Raw genomic sequence first — 17,452 nt, forward strand, 5'->3', positions numbered from 1 at the left:
AGGCTTTTAAAAGTAAAGACATGCAGTACTACCCTACCTAATAATAAAAGCCCTGTGCTCTGTGTCCATGGGCAGCGTCTGTGGCAGGCAGTGAGCGCACAGGCAGGGCCGTGGCCACGTGCAGGTTTTTGAAACTGGCCTGATTGCCTAGTAAAAATGTCCAGTGGCAATCAAAACCTCTGCTCACTTACGTTGTAAAGTGGTGTTCCGTTACCTCTTGCTTGCTGTTATGTGCAAAGTTCCATAAATGCATTTGCATTAAAGTTACAACCCATTATATATAAATAGTAGTGTAAAATCCAGGTTGTTTAATAAAAGCTCCTTAGGAAGATGTACGGTATGTATTAAAGTTCAGTAGGAACATGCTGACTTGATTTTGTAACCAACAACGTACCTCCTCAGGCTTTTTGGTTAGTCAGAGAAGGTATATCGCCCTTCACTTCAATTAGTCTTTGTGGTTGGTGAGAGCATTTGAAAAGCATCCAGCCTTTGGAGTAACTATGAGAAAAAAGGGTTGAAGGGATAGAGCTAAGAATAGGTGTAAATAGGAGAGAAATATTGGTAAGAGGGGGAGGTGAAAACCTGAAAGGAGAAGGTGGGGAAAAGGTGCAGAAGTGACAAGTGTGCGGGAATGGCAAGGTGATGCATCGCAAAAAACAGCAAAATGATGATTTTGGTGAACTCAAGGAATGAGCACTGGATTTTACAATGCAAAAGTGGATATGTGAATGCGGGAACTCTCATCTGGGTGCATAGTGTGTAGCAAAGAGGGGGAAATCTGGGAAACAGAGATGGTCTGATGAGATGCTAATAATCATAGCTTGCATGCAGATTTGTTTTCAAAGATTATTTTTATTGAGCTTTGCACAAGTGAAGGCAAACAATCAGAAGGTGGAGAAAATAGTAAGGAGGAGGTCTTCTGCAGTCAGTAATTACATGGAACTAATACATATGGCATATCTGGAATGATGAGCAGGGAGGAATCTATTCTGGGTTCAGATGGCACTTCATGACAATTAGATCGAAGAAAACAAATGTGCTCATTAGAACATCATCCAACAGGCTGAATCCATACATACAGTGGTTTGCAAAAGTATTCGGCCCCCTTGAAGTTTTCCACATTTTGTCATGTTACTGCCACAAATGTGAACCAATTTTATTGGAATTCCACGTGAAAGACCAATACAAAGTGGTGTACACGTGAGAAGTGGAACGAAAATCATACATGATGCCAAACATTTAAAAAAACAAACAAACTGCAAAGTGGGTTTTGCGTAATTATTCAGCCCTCTTAGTCAATACTTTGTAGAACCACCTTTTGCTGCAATTACAGCTTCCAGTCTTTTAGGGTATGTCTCTACCAGCTTTGCACATCTAGAGACTGAAATCCTTGCCCATTCTTCTTTGCAAAACCGCTCCAGCTCAGTCAGATTAGATGGACAGGGTTTGTGAACAGCAATTTTCATATCTTGCCACAGATTCTTGATTGGATTTAGATCTGGACTTTGACTGGGTCATTCTAACACATAGATATGTTTTGTTTTAAACCATTCCATTGTTGACCTGGCTTTATATTTAGGGTCGTTGTCCTGCTGGAAGGTGAACCTCCGCCCCAGTCTCAAGTCATTTGTAAACTCCAAGAGGTTTTCTTCCAAGATTGCCCTGTATTTGGCTCCATCCATCTTACCATCAACTCTGACCAGTTTCCCTGTCCCTGCTGAAGAGAAGCACCCCCAGAGCATGATGCTGCCACCCCCATATTTGACAGTGGGGATGGTGTGTTCAGAGTGATTTGCAGTGTTAGTTTTCCGCCACACATAGCGTTTTGCATTTTGGCCAAAAAGTTCAATTTTGGTCTCATCTGACCAGATCACCTTCTTCCACATGTTTGCTGTGTCCCCCACATGGCTTGTGACAAACTGCAAACGGGACTTCCTATGCTTTTCTGTTAACAATGGCTTTCTTCTTGCCACTCTTCCATAAAGGCCTACTTTGTGCAGTGCACGACTAATAGCTGTCCTATGGACAGATTCCCCCACCTGAGATGTAGATTTCTGCAGCTCGTCCACAGTCACCATGGGCCTCTTGACTGCATTTCTGATCAGCGCTCTCCTTGTTCGGCCTGTGAGTTTAGGTGGATGGTCTTGTCTTGGTAGGTTTACAGTTGTGCCATACTCCTTCCATTTCTGAATGATCGCTTGAACAGTGCTCTGTGGGATGTTCAAGGCTTTGGAAATCTTTTTGTAGCCTAAGCCTGCTTTAAATTTCTCAATACCTTTTTATCCCTGACCTGTCTGGTGTGTTTTTTGGACTCCATGGTGTTGTTGCTCCCAATATTCTCTTAGACAACCTCTGAGGCTGTCACAGAGCAGCTGTATTTGTACTGACATTAGATTACACACAGGTGCACTCTATTTAGTCATTCACACTCATCAGGCAATGTCTATGGGCAACTGACTGCACTCAGACCAAAGGGGGCTGAATAATTATGCACACCCCACTTTGCAGTTATTGATTTGTAAAAAAAAAAAAATGTTTGGAATCATGTATGATTTCCGTTCCACTTCTCACGTGTACACCACTTGGTCTTTCACGTGGAATTCCAATAAAATTGATTCATGTTTGTGGCAGTAATGTGACAAAATGTGGAAAACTTCAAGGGGGCCGAATACTTTTGCAAACCACTGTACTGTATAACCAAAACACTAGTGGGAAAGAGATGTGGACCCAGCGAAGAATTGTAGTATGAGAGGGGTTCTCAATCACCTGATCGGGTGAGCGAACTATAACAACCAGTATTTCCCAGAAATGGAGAGGGGGTGATTTAGGAGAAATTTAATATGTAGGCGATGCCTACATTGTCCATGTAAGTGATCCACAGGTCCCAGGTTTTCTGGAAGTGGTCAAGCCTATCATAAGAGATGGCCAAAATTCTTTCCTAAATCATAAGTCTGTGTACTCTGGGAATTACTGGCTCAAGAACTAGAGTAGATTTCAGCCACTGGGAGGCTAAGTAAGATTAGGCTGTCATGGTTATGAATTGGCTAAGATGATAGGTTGGGAATTTAGTGCCATGTTTTATGTTGCCTAAGAGAAGGACTGCTAGCTTCCTGGAAAATGGCCTTTGAAGGACTAGCTTGCATGCAGATTTAATGCACAATGTATGCAGCTTGGAATTGGGCTGTGCACTTTTTCTCGATGTGCATTCCTCCAATTCCAAGCTAGGGGGATTGAGTAAAGTGGAAGGTTGTGGTGTCACTACAAATCAGGGGTGGATGGAAGTGGAAGAGGAGATTGTCCGTGAGACAAGAGGACAGGAAATGGTAGGGAAACATAAAGACCTCCTAAGGATGTCCTGTAGTGTGTTGCAGAGGTGGTCAGGTCAGGCCAGGCCACTTTAGAATCTTAGTTATCAGTACAAAATTGGAAACTTATAGTCTAGCAATGCATTCTGAAGGAGAGACAATATGAACAAAGCTGTTTCGCGTAGGTGGATAAGGTGGTTAATGATGTGCTCAGCCTACGCTCAGCTTAGATGACCCAGCACTCTGGGTTTTATGGTGACGTGTTGGGGCTGCTGTACAACCGCTAGACTATCAGCAGCCTTGATTGGCCGCCTCAGCCAGTAACCTTTTAGTGTGTGTATGAGGCTTTAGCGGCAAAGGGTCAGGATAACTGCTAGCAAGTAAAGTTTTCAGCTGGAATAAACAGTTTCCACAGCTCTATCGCTACTGGTTCCACCCTCGTCCTTGTGTGTTTTTTTTTTTTTTTATGGCTATGAAATTGTATATGTATTTTATTCTAGTGTAAATTGTTTGTCAACTGCGTGTTTTTCACTTGAAGTGAAACAGCTTGGCCTTTCTTGGGAGTGAATGGTACAGTATGTATTACTCATGTCTAAACTATGCTAAATGTTAGTGAAATATGTGCAGCTTCTGCCTTTTTTCTTTCTCTATAAATGTATCTACATGCCAATAAATTAGTTTCATTTTTTCCGTTGAGTTCTGCTCTAGTCCCTGATAAGGGTTGTGTAAGTCAAATGGAATGAAAAATAAGATCCATCTGTTGGATAACTTGGCCAACTAATGTATTGCAGCACGAGCAGATCACTTAGATTGTCTTATATTAGCGCCTTCTAATTAAATAGCATTGCCAGAAGGGACACATATTTTTATTTTTTTTACTTTGCGTCTGTGTAATGTAAATGTAATTAACTTGTGATACTTGCTACCGTATCTTTCTGCATTATGGGTTCCAGTTGAAAGATTTTGTTCATGCTTTTGTGTGTATAATACTTAAACACAATAGTTTTTCAAAGTGGATTTGTAGTTAACTTCCCACACTAGTGAATATTTTGATGCTTTGTTGAATTCATATTAATGGCTTTTGTGTAGTGTAACTGCAGCAGTTTGGCTTGTTTGAGCTGCATCAGAATCCTATTTAGTTCGCTAGGTACTAAGGTGGGTTGTACCCGCTGATGGTGCAATGTAAGCATGTGTGTAGACAGGGAAAATAACTGAGCCACTGGCTGTGGCTGCCATTTTCCAGTGCTAGTGGCTGCGTCCTGCCATTGTCAGTTGCTATTCCCTTTAGGTCAGCGGGGAGGCTCATGAGCATCCAAGGCAGGTGGTCAGAGCCAGAGGGCTTTGGTGGTCGCAAGCAGGACCAGCCGAAAGACCTCAAGTGGAAACCTTTTATGCCTTGTACACACGTAGGAGGACTGTAGCCAGACAGGGATCAGGATTGATCTCTTAGATTACACCTGGGAGCCCTAGGCGGCTCAGACTGTCCCTAGCCTCCATGCTTGTGACGAGTCTGTTACTATGGAGGGGCAGTGCATGACTTAGTTACTTACAGTGAGTTCAGTTAGAAGGGGGTTGCTTGAGCACTGAATGACGCAATGTTGAGAGGGGGAGGACTGGGTGAACTCCCACACATAAGCTAGATTCTCTCTTGAGGCAGTCTTTATCGGCCTCCATGACCGAGTTTAATCTAGCATGTGTACCTAGCTTTAGTTTTGGATACAGGAAGAAAAGGCCTGAACCTTTATCAAGTGTTTTTTTTAGGTTGGATAGGTAGACCTTGCCAGACTTCCATGTCAATGACAAGGCCACTGAAAACAAAATGTGAGGCAGAAATGTTCCAGTGGAGACACAACTTTTTATGAGGCCTTTTTTTTCAGCGTGGAAAGCTAATAAAATCAGTTTATTTTGATTTTGTGTCCCCAGTTAGGCCCCATTCACACTTGAGTTTTGCGGGCGTGATTTACCCGCAATCGCGTTTAATGCTTCTTTAGCACTGAAAAGCGATCGCCAGGAAATTGCCTGAAAATGGTCCAGGCTACGCGTTTGTGTTAATCACCAGCGATTTAACACAAATCGCCTAAGTAAGAACGGGTCCATAGGGTTTCATTGCACTAGCACGTTAAAAAGCGCTAGCGCTTGAGCGTTTTGCTGAAATCGCAGGCAAAACGCTCCAGTGCGAATGGGGTCTTAAGGTGCTTCTCACTAGTTGCCCAGATGATTGGTTCACTAAAAAAAGAGTACATTCATAAAACCTTCCCGAGTTACCAAACGTTTTCAGTTACTAGTCAAAACTGGGAAAAACACCATAGAACCCGGTCTGAAGGTGCCAATAATGGTTCAGTTTTAAGGAAACTAACCATGGACTTTCCAATCTGACAGTTACCGGATTGGAGAGTGTTGATGGTGCCATTCGCATCATATAAAACCGGTTTAAGGCTCCCTGCACACTGCAAATCCGGATTCCGATTCCCAATTCCGATTTTCCCTGAATGCAATCAACAGAAAACGGATCAAAAAACGCGGCATGCAGTAAAGATTAAAAATCTGAATCGGATGTAAAAAGCGGAATCGCATGCAGTGTGCAGGGAGCCTAATGATCGCCTTAGCAATACGTTTTGCAGACTGATTCTCTAAAATGATCAGATTGGTTATAATTTCTGTCTTATTTATGGACTGATTGTATCTGATTTTAATTATCAGATTGGAAAGGCGATTGTTCATTTAAATTGCATTGTCACTGGTCACCTAAATACCCTGTGCATATAATCTAAAAAGATTCAAAATTGTATGAAAAAAATCATCACTCCTGTTGTGTAAACCTCAAACGCCTTTACCACACTGCACACAGAACTCCAATTTGCCACTAATAATCATACTTAAAGGTTAAATGGCATTTAGCTGTTTGAGGGCTCTTTTACACTACATGCCATTTGGATTTTTGATGCGATTAAAAAAGTCCTGCACTCTGCATTTTTTTTTTCCCCCTGCAGGTTTATTCTAGTGTTGTTAACATCCCAGTGGAAATCACAAATCGGAATTGCAGTTTGCTGTGTAAAAGCCTGAGACCTCTGAGGGACCGTTTCCATTTGTGTGGTGCGGAAAACGCATTCGGATGCAAATTCGTGTGCACATTTTACCACAAATTTGCATAGGTTAGTAAGTATGCGAATTGAACCATGTCAGTGTCTGTGTGCTCTTACACTGATTTTATGCGAAAACGTACGCAAATTTGCATGGAAAATTCATATAGCGAAAACGCATGCAAATTTCCTATTAATTACATTGTATGGGAATCGCACACCGCCTTGTGGTGTGTGAATTCTGATGGCTCTGCTGTGCAAATTTTTCCTGCACAGAAAAACGCTCTTTTTCCAACAAGTGGAAACAGGCTAATTAACTTGTATTGGTTATGCGAATCTGCGTGCAGATTTGCGATACTGGAAACGGGCCCTTTCTAGGCCCCGTTCACACTTGCGTTTTTGCAAAAAATCGAACGGATGTCCAGATCCGTTCCGTGCGCATCCGGAACGGATGCGTACGGTTGCACTCCGGATCCGGTACGGATCCGTTCCGTTTGCATCCATTTTTTCATCAGTTAGTGATCCGGTTGATATCCGGATCCGTTTTTTAAAGAGATAACAGAGTGTATAAATTCTTAGAGTCTGGGAGGTCTGTAGAAGCCCTGGGGTCATTGTTGGAGACAGCCTGACGTGTGGAGACCATCCTTGGATATAGAGACTGCAGTTTGGACCATGGATCCAGTGTTTTTGTACTCATTTTACCTGGGAATTGTCTCCTTTTTGATTTTTACCTATTACTATGTGGGAAGAAGGCATGCTCCTCGCAGGAGATGGTGGGTGCACCAGGCAGGTAGCTGCTGCACCTGTAGAATCAGGTGTGTAGGGCCTCACCTCTTTGTCCGACATGCTGCCAAATATCTCCAGCCACAAGTCACTGCTGCTCCACTCCTCAAACGCTGGGCCCATGTACCATCCAAAATGGCCGCTACGACCATAGAAAACGCATAGGAAGTGGGTAGAACGTCCAGATTTGCTAGCCAGTGTGTTGCCTCCTTTCCGTTTCTCATTGGTTTCAGCTGTGCGGATGGTGCAGTCAGGATCCGGTCCGGGTGCGGCGGCCGGATCCGACGTACGTGAAAAATAGAGCAAGTTGGAAAAGTGTCCGGATCCGGTCCGCGTGGAACGGACGAGTATGTACGCATCCATAGAGTATCATTGGATTGCCAAACGTCCGTTCCGTTTGAACAGTATACTTTCCGGATCCGGTCCGGAAAATCCTGACTGCTAACGCAAATGTGAAAGTTAGTCCTTCCATGTTAGCTTGCCTTGGCTACCATAACTTATGGATAATATTGAAAACGTTTAGTGTTAAAATGTCCCAATTATGCTCACCGGGTTTCTCAGATCCCCATCTTTTACCAGTTGCAGCAGCTCATCTTTAGGCTCTGGCCAGCTGCTCCTCCTGGTGTTCTGTTGCGCTGCAAGATCCAACAAACACACAGGGTGTGCAGCTGTCCAGAGCAGGTACTTCCTGTTTTTGCAGTGATGTCACCTTAAAGGAAGAGGTTGCTCTTAGGATAATAGTAGTTTATAGAGTAGCCTAGACTCATTCTAGAAACACGTATCCTTAAATCTTGAAGCTGCGGCCAGCTGCTCCTCCTGGTGTTCTGTTGCGTTGCAAGATCCAACAAGCACCCAGGGTGTGCAGTTGTCCGGGGCAGGTACCGGTACTTCCTGTCTTTGCAGTGATGTCACCTTTTAGGACATCTTAAGTGAGGAATGTGGAGGCTACCATATTTATTTCCTTTTAAGCAAGGCGCATTGTCTGGCTGTCCTACTGTGAGACAGGTAATTTGGGTGCCGAACAGCGCTCACAATTTGAGCGCTGCCATAGACCGTAATGCGAATTACAGCTGTAGCAGCGCTCGCTGAGTAATTTGGGTGTTTGCAATAGCCAGGGCGCAAATTAAGATAAAAAAAAATCTGGTGCCAGCCATAACTAAAGCATAAATTAATTTGGGGACAAAACAAATAGGTTATCAGTATGGGAATAGTTAAAAAAAAAATTAAAATAGTTAACTAGAGCAAGGTGAGCAATCTTTTGGCTTCACCTTGCGCCAAAATTTTCCATTGGCCTTTTTTCATGAATGCGTTCTGCTGATCTTCTGCCTCTAATAATTTTAGCCATAGACCACAGTGCTCTCACTAGCATTTTTTCCCCAGCCGATTGCATTAAAAAGACGGTTGGTGTACGAGGGGGTAATGCGGGGACTGCGCAACTCTGCTTACAGCATAGGAGGATGAGGAGGCAAGCTGATGACAGCTGGGTGCTCACAAACATTAGCCAAAGGGAGCACCCTGCTAAATGAGCCTGGGGAGATCACTGGACTATGAACAAGCATGCAGATAAAATGTTTGACTGGATTTGTTGCATGCTTGTTCAGGTGTGTGATGCAGACACTACTGATGCATGCAAGATCAACAGAACTACCAGCCAATTGGTGTTAATTAAAAGGAAATGCATTATTACTATTATGATTTATAAAGCACCAACATTTTTACGTGGAGATGTACACAGTAAGAACCGAATATGGGGTGCATAATAATATACAAATGGTATACACCACTATACAAATACAGAATCCATACAAAATACAGAATTTGTAATTACAGTGACGAGAGTATTATTTATTGTATTTATAAAGCGCCAACATATTACGCAGCGCTGGACATTAGTTTAGGTTACAGACAATATTTGGGGGTGACATACAGCAATATGACAATACAGGAATACAAGAAAGAACAGATCACGCAGCACAGTATGAGTACAAGGTCACTGGATGGAGCATGGAGATTAGGCAAGTTAGGTTCACTCAGATGCATAGCATGGGTTCACAGTAATGGAGGTGCAAGATCAGGTAGGACACAAAAGGAGGAGGACCCTGCCCAAAGGCTTACACTCTAGAGGGAACATAATGAATAAAATGTATGATGAATTCCAAGACCCAAAAGGGGGAGAGAGCCCTGCCCTTGCGAGCTTATAATCTAAATATGACGGCCTCCACATCTCCCATGCTTCAGGTGTCCTTAAAAGGAAAGGGTTGCTATTCAGATAACAATAGTCTGTAGTGTAGCCCATACACTCAAATGTACACTTGTGCATATATCCTTTTATCTTGAAGCTCCGACCAGCAGCTCCTCCTGATGTCCTGTTGTGCTGCAAGATCCAACAAACATGCAGGATGTGCAGTTGTCCGGGGCAGGTACTTCCTGTCCTTGAGGTGATGTCACCTTCTGAAGGAAGTGGTTGCTCTTCGGATAACTATAGTTTTGTAGTGTAGTCCAGATGCTATATTTTACACTTTTATGTTTTTAAAATACACAACTCCATTTGGCAATACACCACCTCCTTAAAACTCATTAGACTACAAACACTTTCCTCAGGTTTAACATTGAGCTAAATGTTCAAATTGAGATTCCATCTATATAAAGACTATTACTTCCTCCCTCAAGTTGCAAATCATCATCTCTAAAATGCTGTATTCATGGTGAGTTTATCCTTAAAGTGGCAGTATTAATGCGCAGTTTCATTCAGCTCCACAATTACATCCAGTGAAGCCAAACAACTCTGCTTCGTTGTCCAGACCTGTAGGTCCTTTCACACTTCATTTATCGCATTGCGGTGCAATTGTTCAACTGGTCGCACTACGAGTTACCATTGCGGTGCAACCACACAATGAGGCATAATTTACAATGAATGTATGCCTCACTTTCGGGATAACCGTGCACAACCTACTGCAACTCTTAGATTGCCATAACTGCACTCGCCGCACCCTGATCAAAGTGATGACTGGCACCCCAATTACACTGCTGCGAGGCCATAGACATAACTTAATGTCTATGGTGGCGCCCAAGTCAGGCGCAGCGTGGGGAAGAGTGTGCTGAAATGCCCTGCCTCGCATGCAGGCAAAGCCAGTTACACATGACTGGGCGGGCAGACGCGGCACCTTTGAGACCTATTCACGGCGCTCCAGGGTGCCGGGGCACCCATTTTGAGTACCTCTGGTTTAGTAATTTACTGTACCATATATTGCAAATGAAAATTGCTCACTAGTGTGAGTTGCAAAACCAGCAACCTCAATGTTGCGCAGGTGAGGAAAAGCCATCCTCACTCGGGTCTTCTGCAAATTGATGGGTCGCCCTCTTAAAGTTTTATTGGGAGATCTCAAAGAGAGAAAAAGGTCTGTCACTAGGTGCGCCTGCCAAAGCTGCTCTATTCCCAGTGCTGTTGTCCCTCCCTCCTCATTCATAGACACTTGTTGCTTGGCTATTGCCAGGTAACATGTCTGTACAGCTTTGGGGCCCTGCAGTGTCACCCACAGGGTCAAGTTTGATCCTAGCCGACAACACAAATTGTGGGCAAATCATGCACGTGTAAGCGCCAGCTTCAACAGAAGTTTATACAGTATAGCCAAATGAGGACACTAGCCAGGTAAGTAGTTTATAAAACTTTGTGATATTGTATCCTCTGTAGTCGTGTTACCCCAGGTTCCGTTTCAAATTAAAGGTTCATTTGCCACCCGGCTCCACGATTTGTCCATCCCAGATTTCTGTCTCGACTTTGTGATTATTGCTGAAACATTCTGATCTTCTTGTTACTGTAGATGTTCCTGGCTGTTTATGTGGAACGGGCTCTAATGAAAGCCATGTGTAACACTATGTGAAATGTTTCTCTTCCAGATGAGCCTACACGTTCCCTTAGTGGGCTGATCTTGAAAAATAATGTGAAAGCTCATTTTCACAACTTCCCGAATGGCGTGACTGACTTCATAAAGAGTGAATGCTTGAACAACATTGGTGACTCATCCCCACTAATCAGAGCAACAGTAGGTAAGTCCTTTGGGGTATATTGGTATCTTGTTCACATACTTCACGTAATGCATTGACTGTTTTTGTTGGATTGGTTTAGCTTCAGTGTGGGTTTCTTGTCAAAAATATATAAAAAAAAGATTTATAAATGGCAAACATCATGGAGTTCTGTACATTACAGAAGGTATGTTGGCTGCAAATTTGAAAATGGTCACAAATGCTGACAGTGTCAACATGCATAAAAGGGAAGCTCCTGGATCTTGTAGAGGCTTCCCACGCCAACCTCCGTTGCTGCTCACCCCTTCAAAAAAGGCATGAGCGTGGCTGTACTGCGCCTGTGTCATGATAGCAGTTTCTGCAGTAAGCTGGAGCTGCTTCTGCATGAGCAGCTCTGTGTTACTGTGCAGGCGTTGCTGCGCGGGTATAGCATGGCCATGCTCATACCTAGAGCGCAGAGGAGTGCAGCTCAGATCTTCTGGAGGGTCCTGGTGAGGACATAGGAAGCCTCTACAGCATGTATGTCAAACTCCGGCCCATGGGCCAAATCTGGTCCTTGGAGACATTAAATTTGGCCCTCAAGTAGTTTACCCTCTTTGCATTGTTTGGCCCACTCTGGACCACCAGGGAAAGCTATATTGGAGGTGAAGCCCTAGAACACCTGGGAAGCCATATGGAGGAGGGAGGGGGAAAGCACTAAACACCTGGGAACTGTATAGTGGAGGAAGGAAGCCACCTAGGAACTTTATAAGGGAGGAAGGAGGCATTGAGGTTGGCCCACGACTAGGTCGCAGCGTACAATTTCTGCCCACTTTGTATTTGTTTGACACCCCTGCTCTACAGCATCCAGAGGCTTCCCTCTTTTGGTAAATTTTTTTTTTTTTTTTTGGTATTTTTTTTTTTTCTTTTATATCCAAGGTTTGCGGTTTCCCTTTTAATGTGTGGGGGAGGATTCCATAGAACTTGTAAAGGAAATGACAGGTGCTAAAAGTGATGGGAACTACGGTATATTCTAGCTAATGATAGTGGTGGGAATTTTCAGACTTGGATACTTTGGGTTTTGTTTGAACCTGGCAACTTTCTGAATGTTTCCAGAGTAGTGTTTCTCAGCATTTTTGTAGCATGTTCACCTTTATTAATGACTGCATTGGTAGAGTGCACCTATTGTTACATTTTCGAGTACCTTTGTGTATATACAATTAGTACTGCATAATCCAGGATAAATGCTTTTCAAACATTCCTTGAAGCTTTTGAGCTAGAAATGCTCAGGTAGGTTTGTGTATCCTATAAATATGTATGGGTACTTATGTTAAGCCATCTAGCAGAATGACTTGTCTGTTCAATGAAAAAGTGCATACTGTGTGATTGAGAGCAGCTGATTCATCATGAATTCTATACTGCTTAAAACGCAAGTACTTTTGTATGGTTTACCATCTCAAAACCTATTATGTGTGAGCTATAGGTTCAAGTACACCTTGAGCCCAATGGGTAAGTGGTACAATGCATTGAACATAGGTTTTAGAGGAATGAGAACTGCTAGTGGAATCTTGTATCCGTGTATGAGAAGATGTGGGGAGGATTATAGGTCAGAGTATGTGAGGGTGGCAGCAGCAATGTTCATGGCAGATTATAAAGCATTTTTATAAGAGCTATTGTAGTAGTCTAGACAGATCATAAGGGCATGCGCTAATGCACTGTTGGTTTCCTGAAATACAAAAGGTTTATTTTAACCACTTTGTATCCAGACCTTTTTTCCCACTTATTGACCAGAGCAGTTTTGACAGTTTATCTATGTCCTTATTTAATCAGAAATAACTTTGTCCCTACTTATGACACAGAAATGAAATATATATTGATTTTTTTCAAGACAAACTAGGCTTTCATTGTATACCTTTTTTTTCCCCTCAAACAATTTTGTTTTCTATTAATTTTAATGGGAAAACAAAGACAAAAATAGAAAAAAACATGTACTTCTCAGTTTTACCAATTCCAATTTGAAAATAAAAAGTTCTACTGTAAATAAAAAACACACATTTTGTTTGGCTATTCTTACTGCTTATCACAAAACTCAGATTATGTTCCGGTCACAATTTATGGTGAAGATATTTGATTCTGAAATAATGCTACAGAGTGTGTTTTTCACTATGAAATGAGAAAATAAAAGTGATTTTTACTATTAAAAATAATCTCATTAGCTCAGGAAACTTTTATATTCCCATTCACCAATTAGCGCTGCATCAGACAGTGCCAGAAATGTGCACAGGAGCAAGCCCAATACTGCACAGCACTGCTTCTATACAAGTCAGTAGATCTACTGACCTGTGGCTTAGATGAAGCCCCAGAGGACGTATATCTACTGACCTGTGGACAAAGTGGTTAAAGATGCTGTATAAGTAGAGGCACATGACTTGGAGATGTTTTGGCTTTGAGGAATGGAGAGGACTAAGGCCTTGTTCAGACTAGAAGCGCTGCCATGCGCATTTCGCAAGAACGGTAGACGGGCATAGACAGCCCTTCTATCGTTCCCATCATATGCGCTGCACAGCAGTGCGATGCGCTATCGCACTGCTGCACAGCAGTGCGATGCGCTATCGCACTGCTGCATGCGATTCGGGAATTGCAGCACATATCCATTCACTGTAGTGAATGGGATCTGCAGTGCAACGCATAGTAGCGTAGATGGCGTGTGTTCGTACGTGTTGCGTTCTGATCACACAGCCATCTGCGCTAAATTATCTGAACGAGGCCTAAAGCTTTGTCCACACACTAGGCTGTTTTAGTCCAAGTCGGTCGGTGTCACCTCTGCCAACAATCTCTAGTGTGTGTGTATAGAAGTTCTCCAAGGCTTAAAGTGAACCAGATAGGAAGCACCCTCGTGTATTTTACCATATATATATCAGTGGGAACATTAGAGAAAACACATACCTTGTTTTCTGTTTCATTTTTAACTGCTCAGCTTGCTTCTAATTAGCCCTGATAAAATCCCTGACTGAGCATTCAGTCTGGCTTTGCTCAGGAATCTTTATAGCTGAGTCATTATAGCAGAGCCACAAGGGGGCAGGCTTGGGCTTGAAAAGACACCAGAGAAGAAAGACTCTGCTATTAAAATTCCAGAGCAAAGCCAGACTGAATGCTCAGTCGGGGATTTTATCAGGGCTGTTAAGAAAGCTGAACAGTTAAAAATGAAACGGAGCAGGGTGAGTGTTTTCTCTAATGTTCCCACTGATATATATGGTAAAATGAGGGTGCTTTGTCTCTGGTTCACTTTAAGGACTCTAGGGGAAGAAAACTTAGACTCTAGGCTCATCACCTCAAGTTAGGATGTTAAAATAAGGCAAAAGGGTGTGTGTGGCCAACAAAGCAACAAAATTAGTTAACCCTTTGCATGAGAGCATATTCTTGTGAGCGTGCAAATCAATCATCCAGGAACCCCTTCTATCCCTATATCTGGCTCACAGTACCATCAAATGTGGCTTGCAAGTGATGTCCCCACTTTGCATTATGTTTGGCCCACAAGCACTTGAGCAATAAGTCTATATGGCTAAGCTCTAAAATTATGAAGTGAGAGGAAGGGGTGGTGCAAGAAAGACAACGGGAGCCAAAAGGAAGTGGTAAGGGAGGGGTGGATCCTGGGTTGGTGGGACGGCTGGCTGCATGCTGTTAGGCGCATTAATGTTACTTGGTGATGTGCAGCATCCTGATGTCACGTGCACATGGGTTTTCTGTGGATGTAGCACCAGCATTTCTCATTTAAGGGATACAATCGCCACCATTGACTACCGCTGGAGAAGCGGTTATTAAGGTTCCGCGGACCGTGTGAGGTATACGGAGCAGTGGCTTCATTCTGCCACTTTGAGCCTAGGGGAAGAATTTGGTGTTTTTCACCGTAAGTGAATGTTAGACACCTTTTACATGCATGTGATATCCCTTGATGATTAATGTCAGGTCATTAGACCACCATGAATGCTATATTTGGGTGGGGAGATGGAAGCAATGCACTAGACCACCACTGAAGCCATATGTTGGAGGAAGATGGGCCACTAGACACATGGGAACTCTATAGGGGAGTGAGGGGGCCACTAGACACCAGGGAACTGAAGAGGGGAGAGGAACCACTAGACACCAGGGAACTGTATAAGAGAGGGAGGGGGGCATTGAACACCAGGTAACTGTATAAAGGAGGGAGGTGGCCACTAGATATCAAGGTTAGGCCACAGCTTGTACTGTCAAATACTGTATATTTGAGTTTGACACCCCTGATCTTATACATATTGGGCCCAGCAGGTTGAATAGGCTTCTTCTGGCTGGGAACATTGCCGTGAATGAGTGCGTCTACATACTGGACATGCACAAGTAACTACCACGCATGCCCAGTAGAGGGAAGCACTTGTGAATGGAGGAAAAAAAAACCCATACACAAGTGCTTCCTTCTATTAGCCATGTTCACGACCTCGCTCTCAGCCAGAAAATAGGTACCCAGCACTGGCTGGGTGGTTTGGATAAGGATCCTGGATGTTTGTGGAATATCCAGAGGCTTCCCACTAATGAGGCAAGTATTTAACTTATATTTTATTAACTTCAGGATTGCTTTAGAGAGAACCCGAGGCGGAATATTGAAATCTTGAAGCGGATCCGAGATGAAAAACTAACTATATAACAAATAACTTGTCTATATATCTTATCTAAAGTTTAGATGGTTTACACAGCAAATATAGCTGCAAACAGTTTTAATAGAATATGATTATTTATTCCTGTGATACTGTGACAGCAGCCATGTTGTTTGTAAACATTACACAGAGGCAGGCTTATCTGCATCTTGAGCCATCAGCCTAATCCCCTCTCCTCCTCCCCTCTGCCTCTGAAATCAATGGCTAGTAACCCCTCCCCCTCCTCCTGCCCAGACTGAGCTCCCATGAGCCCTTGCTACTGCCAAGGCTCTCAGAACCCGTGGACGTGGCTTATTTAATTTATAGGGAATTAGAGTATTAAAACAAAAACAAAAAAGTATTTGGCTTGAGGAATGCCCTATAAACAGTAGGAAAGGAACACAATTATGCAATGTGTAAAAGTTCACCTCGGATCCACTTTAATAGGGCACAGAGGCATGTGCTGTGCACAATGACATGCCTCTGAGTTGTTCTGTTGCCGCTGCCAGCCGCCCTGCGCTTTGCTGTCCCCTCTGAAAATATTGCCAGGCTAGAGACAATCTGCTTCCCCTGGGTCACGATTGGCTTCCGATTGGAGGAAGCTAGCGGAGGCGGGGAGAGCCTGTCATGGAGGCGGCGATACTGAGGAGGCTGACTGACAAGCCTCAGGTAAACAAAGTAGACTAGCAGATCGTCGCTAGCCTGGCGATATTTTCAGGGGGGACAGCAGCGCGTGTGTGTGTGTGGGGGGGGGGGGGGGGGCTTCTGGCAGTGGCGATAGAAACGACACAGAGGCATGTCATTGTGCACATGACATGCCTCTGGGTCGTATTAAGATTTCAATATCAGGTTCTCTTTAAAGGAAACCAGAGATGAACGCTTTGGCACAAAATAAACCTATTCCCCGATAGATTTTACTAAATAAATACTAGACCTGGTATTTTCACCACTCTGGTGTGCCGTTTTTTGTTTTGTTTTTTTACTAAAATTCCATGCAAAACTCAGTTCATCAGAAAAGCATATTATTTAGTGGGCTGTGTGCAAAATGAAATCACCATTTCTAAAAACCTCTTATGACTAACAAATCTAGATTAAAAAAAAGTTTTTCAATATACCCTTACATTAGCGGCCCCTCCCATCTGATCACAGCTCTTTGTGATGCTGAATATACAGAACAGGAAAGCAGAGCCAAGAGGAGGCAGGCTTGGGCTTTGAAAATACATCAGAGAAGACAGACTCCGCTAGCAAAGCCAGACTGAATGCTCAGTCAGAGATTTTATCAGGGCTGATAACAAACAGGCTGAGCAGTGAAGGATGAAATGGAGAGCAGGGTAGGTGTTTTCTCTAATGTTCCCACTGATATATATGGTAAAATACATGAGGGTGCTTCATCGCTGGTACACTTTAAACTTGGCTGTGGAAAACTTGAATATGATGAAACCTAACCAAAAATTCATTGCTAATAAATTATCCCTTTTCTGTCTTTAGGCATCCTTATAACAACAATCGCTTCTAAAGGGGAGTTACAGAACTGGCCAGAACTGTTACCGAAACTATGTAGTCTGCTAGACTCTGAAGATTATAACACATGTGAGGTGAGAATATTTTTGTACCT

General features: G+C 43.2%; 1 protein-coding gene across 2 annotated transcripts in view; it reads left to right on the forward strand.

The window, feature by feature from the left end:
- Nucleotides 1–17,452, forward strand: part of TNPO1 (transportin 1) — a 105,566-nt gene that overhangs the window by 27,076 nt on the left and 61,038 nt on the right. For both annotated transcript variants that reach the window (XM_068248249.1, XM_068248259.1), the window contains exons 3-4: nucleotides 11,066–11,215; nucleotides 17,326–17,432. In XM_068248249.1, the coding sequence (XP_068104350.1) occupies nucleotides 11,066–11,215; nucleotides 17,326–17,432 (257 nt within the window). The remainder of the gene's footprint in view (nucleotides 1–11,065; nucleotides 11,216–17,325; nucleotides 17,433–17,452) is intronic.

The sequence above is a fragment of the Hyperolius riggenbachi genome, chromosome 1, assembly GCF_040937935.1.
Source record: "Hyperolius riggenbachi isolate aHypRig1 chromosome 1, aHypRig1.pri, whole genome shotgun sequence".
Lineage (NCBI taxonomy): Eukaryota > Metazoa > Chordata > Amphibia > Anura > Hyperoliidae > Hyperolius > Hyperolius riggenbachi.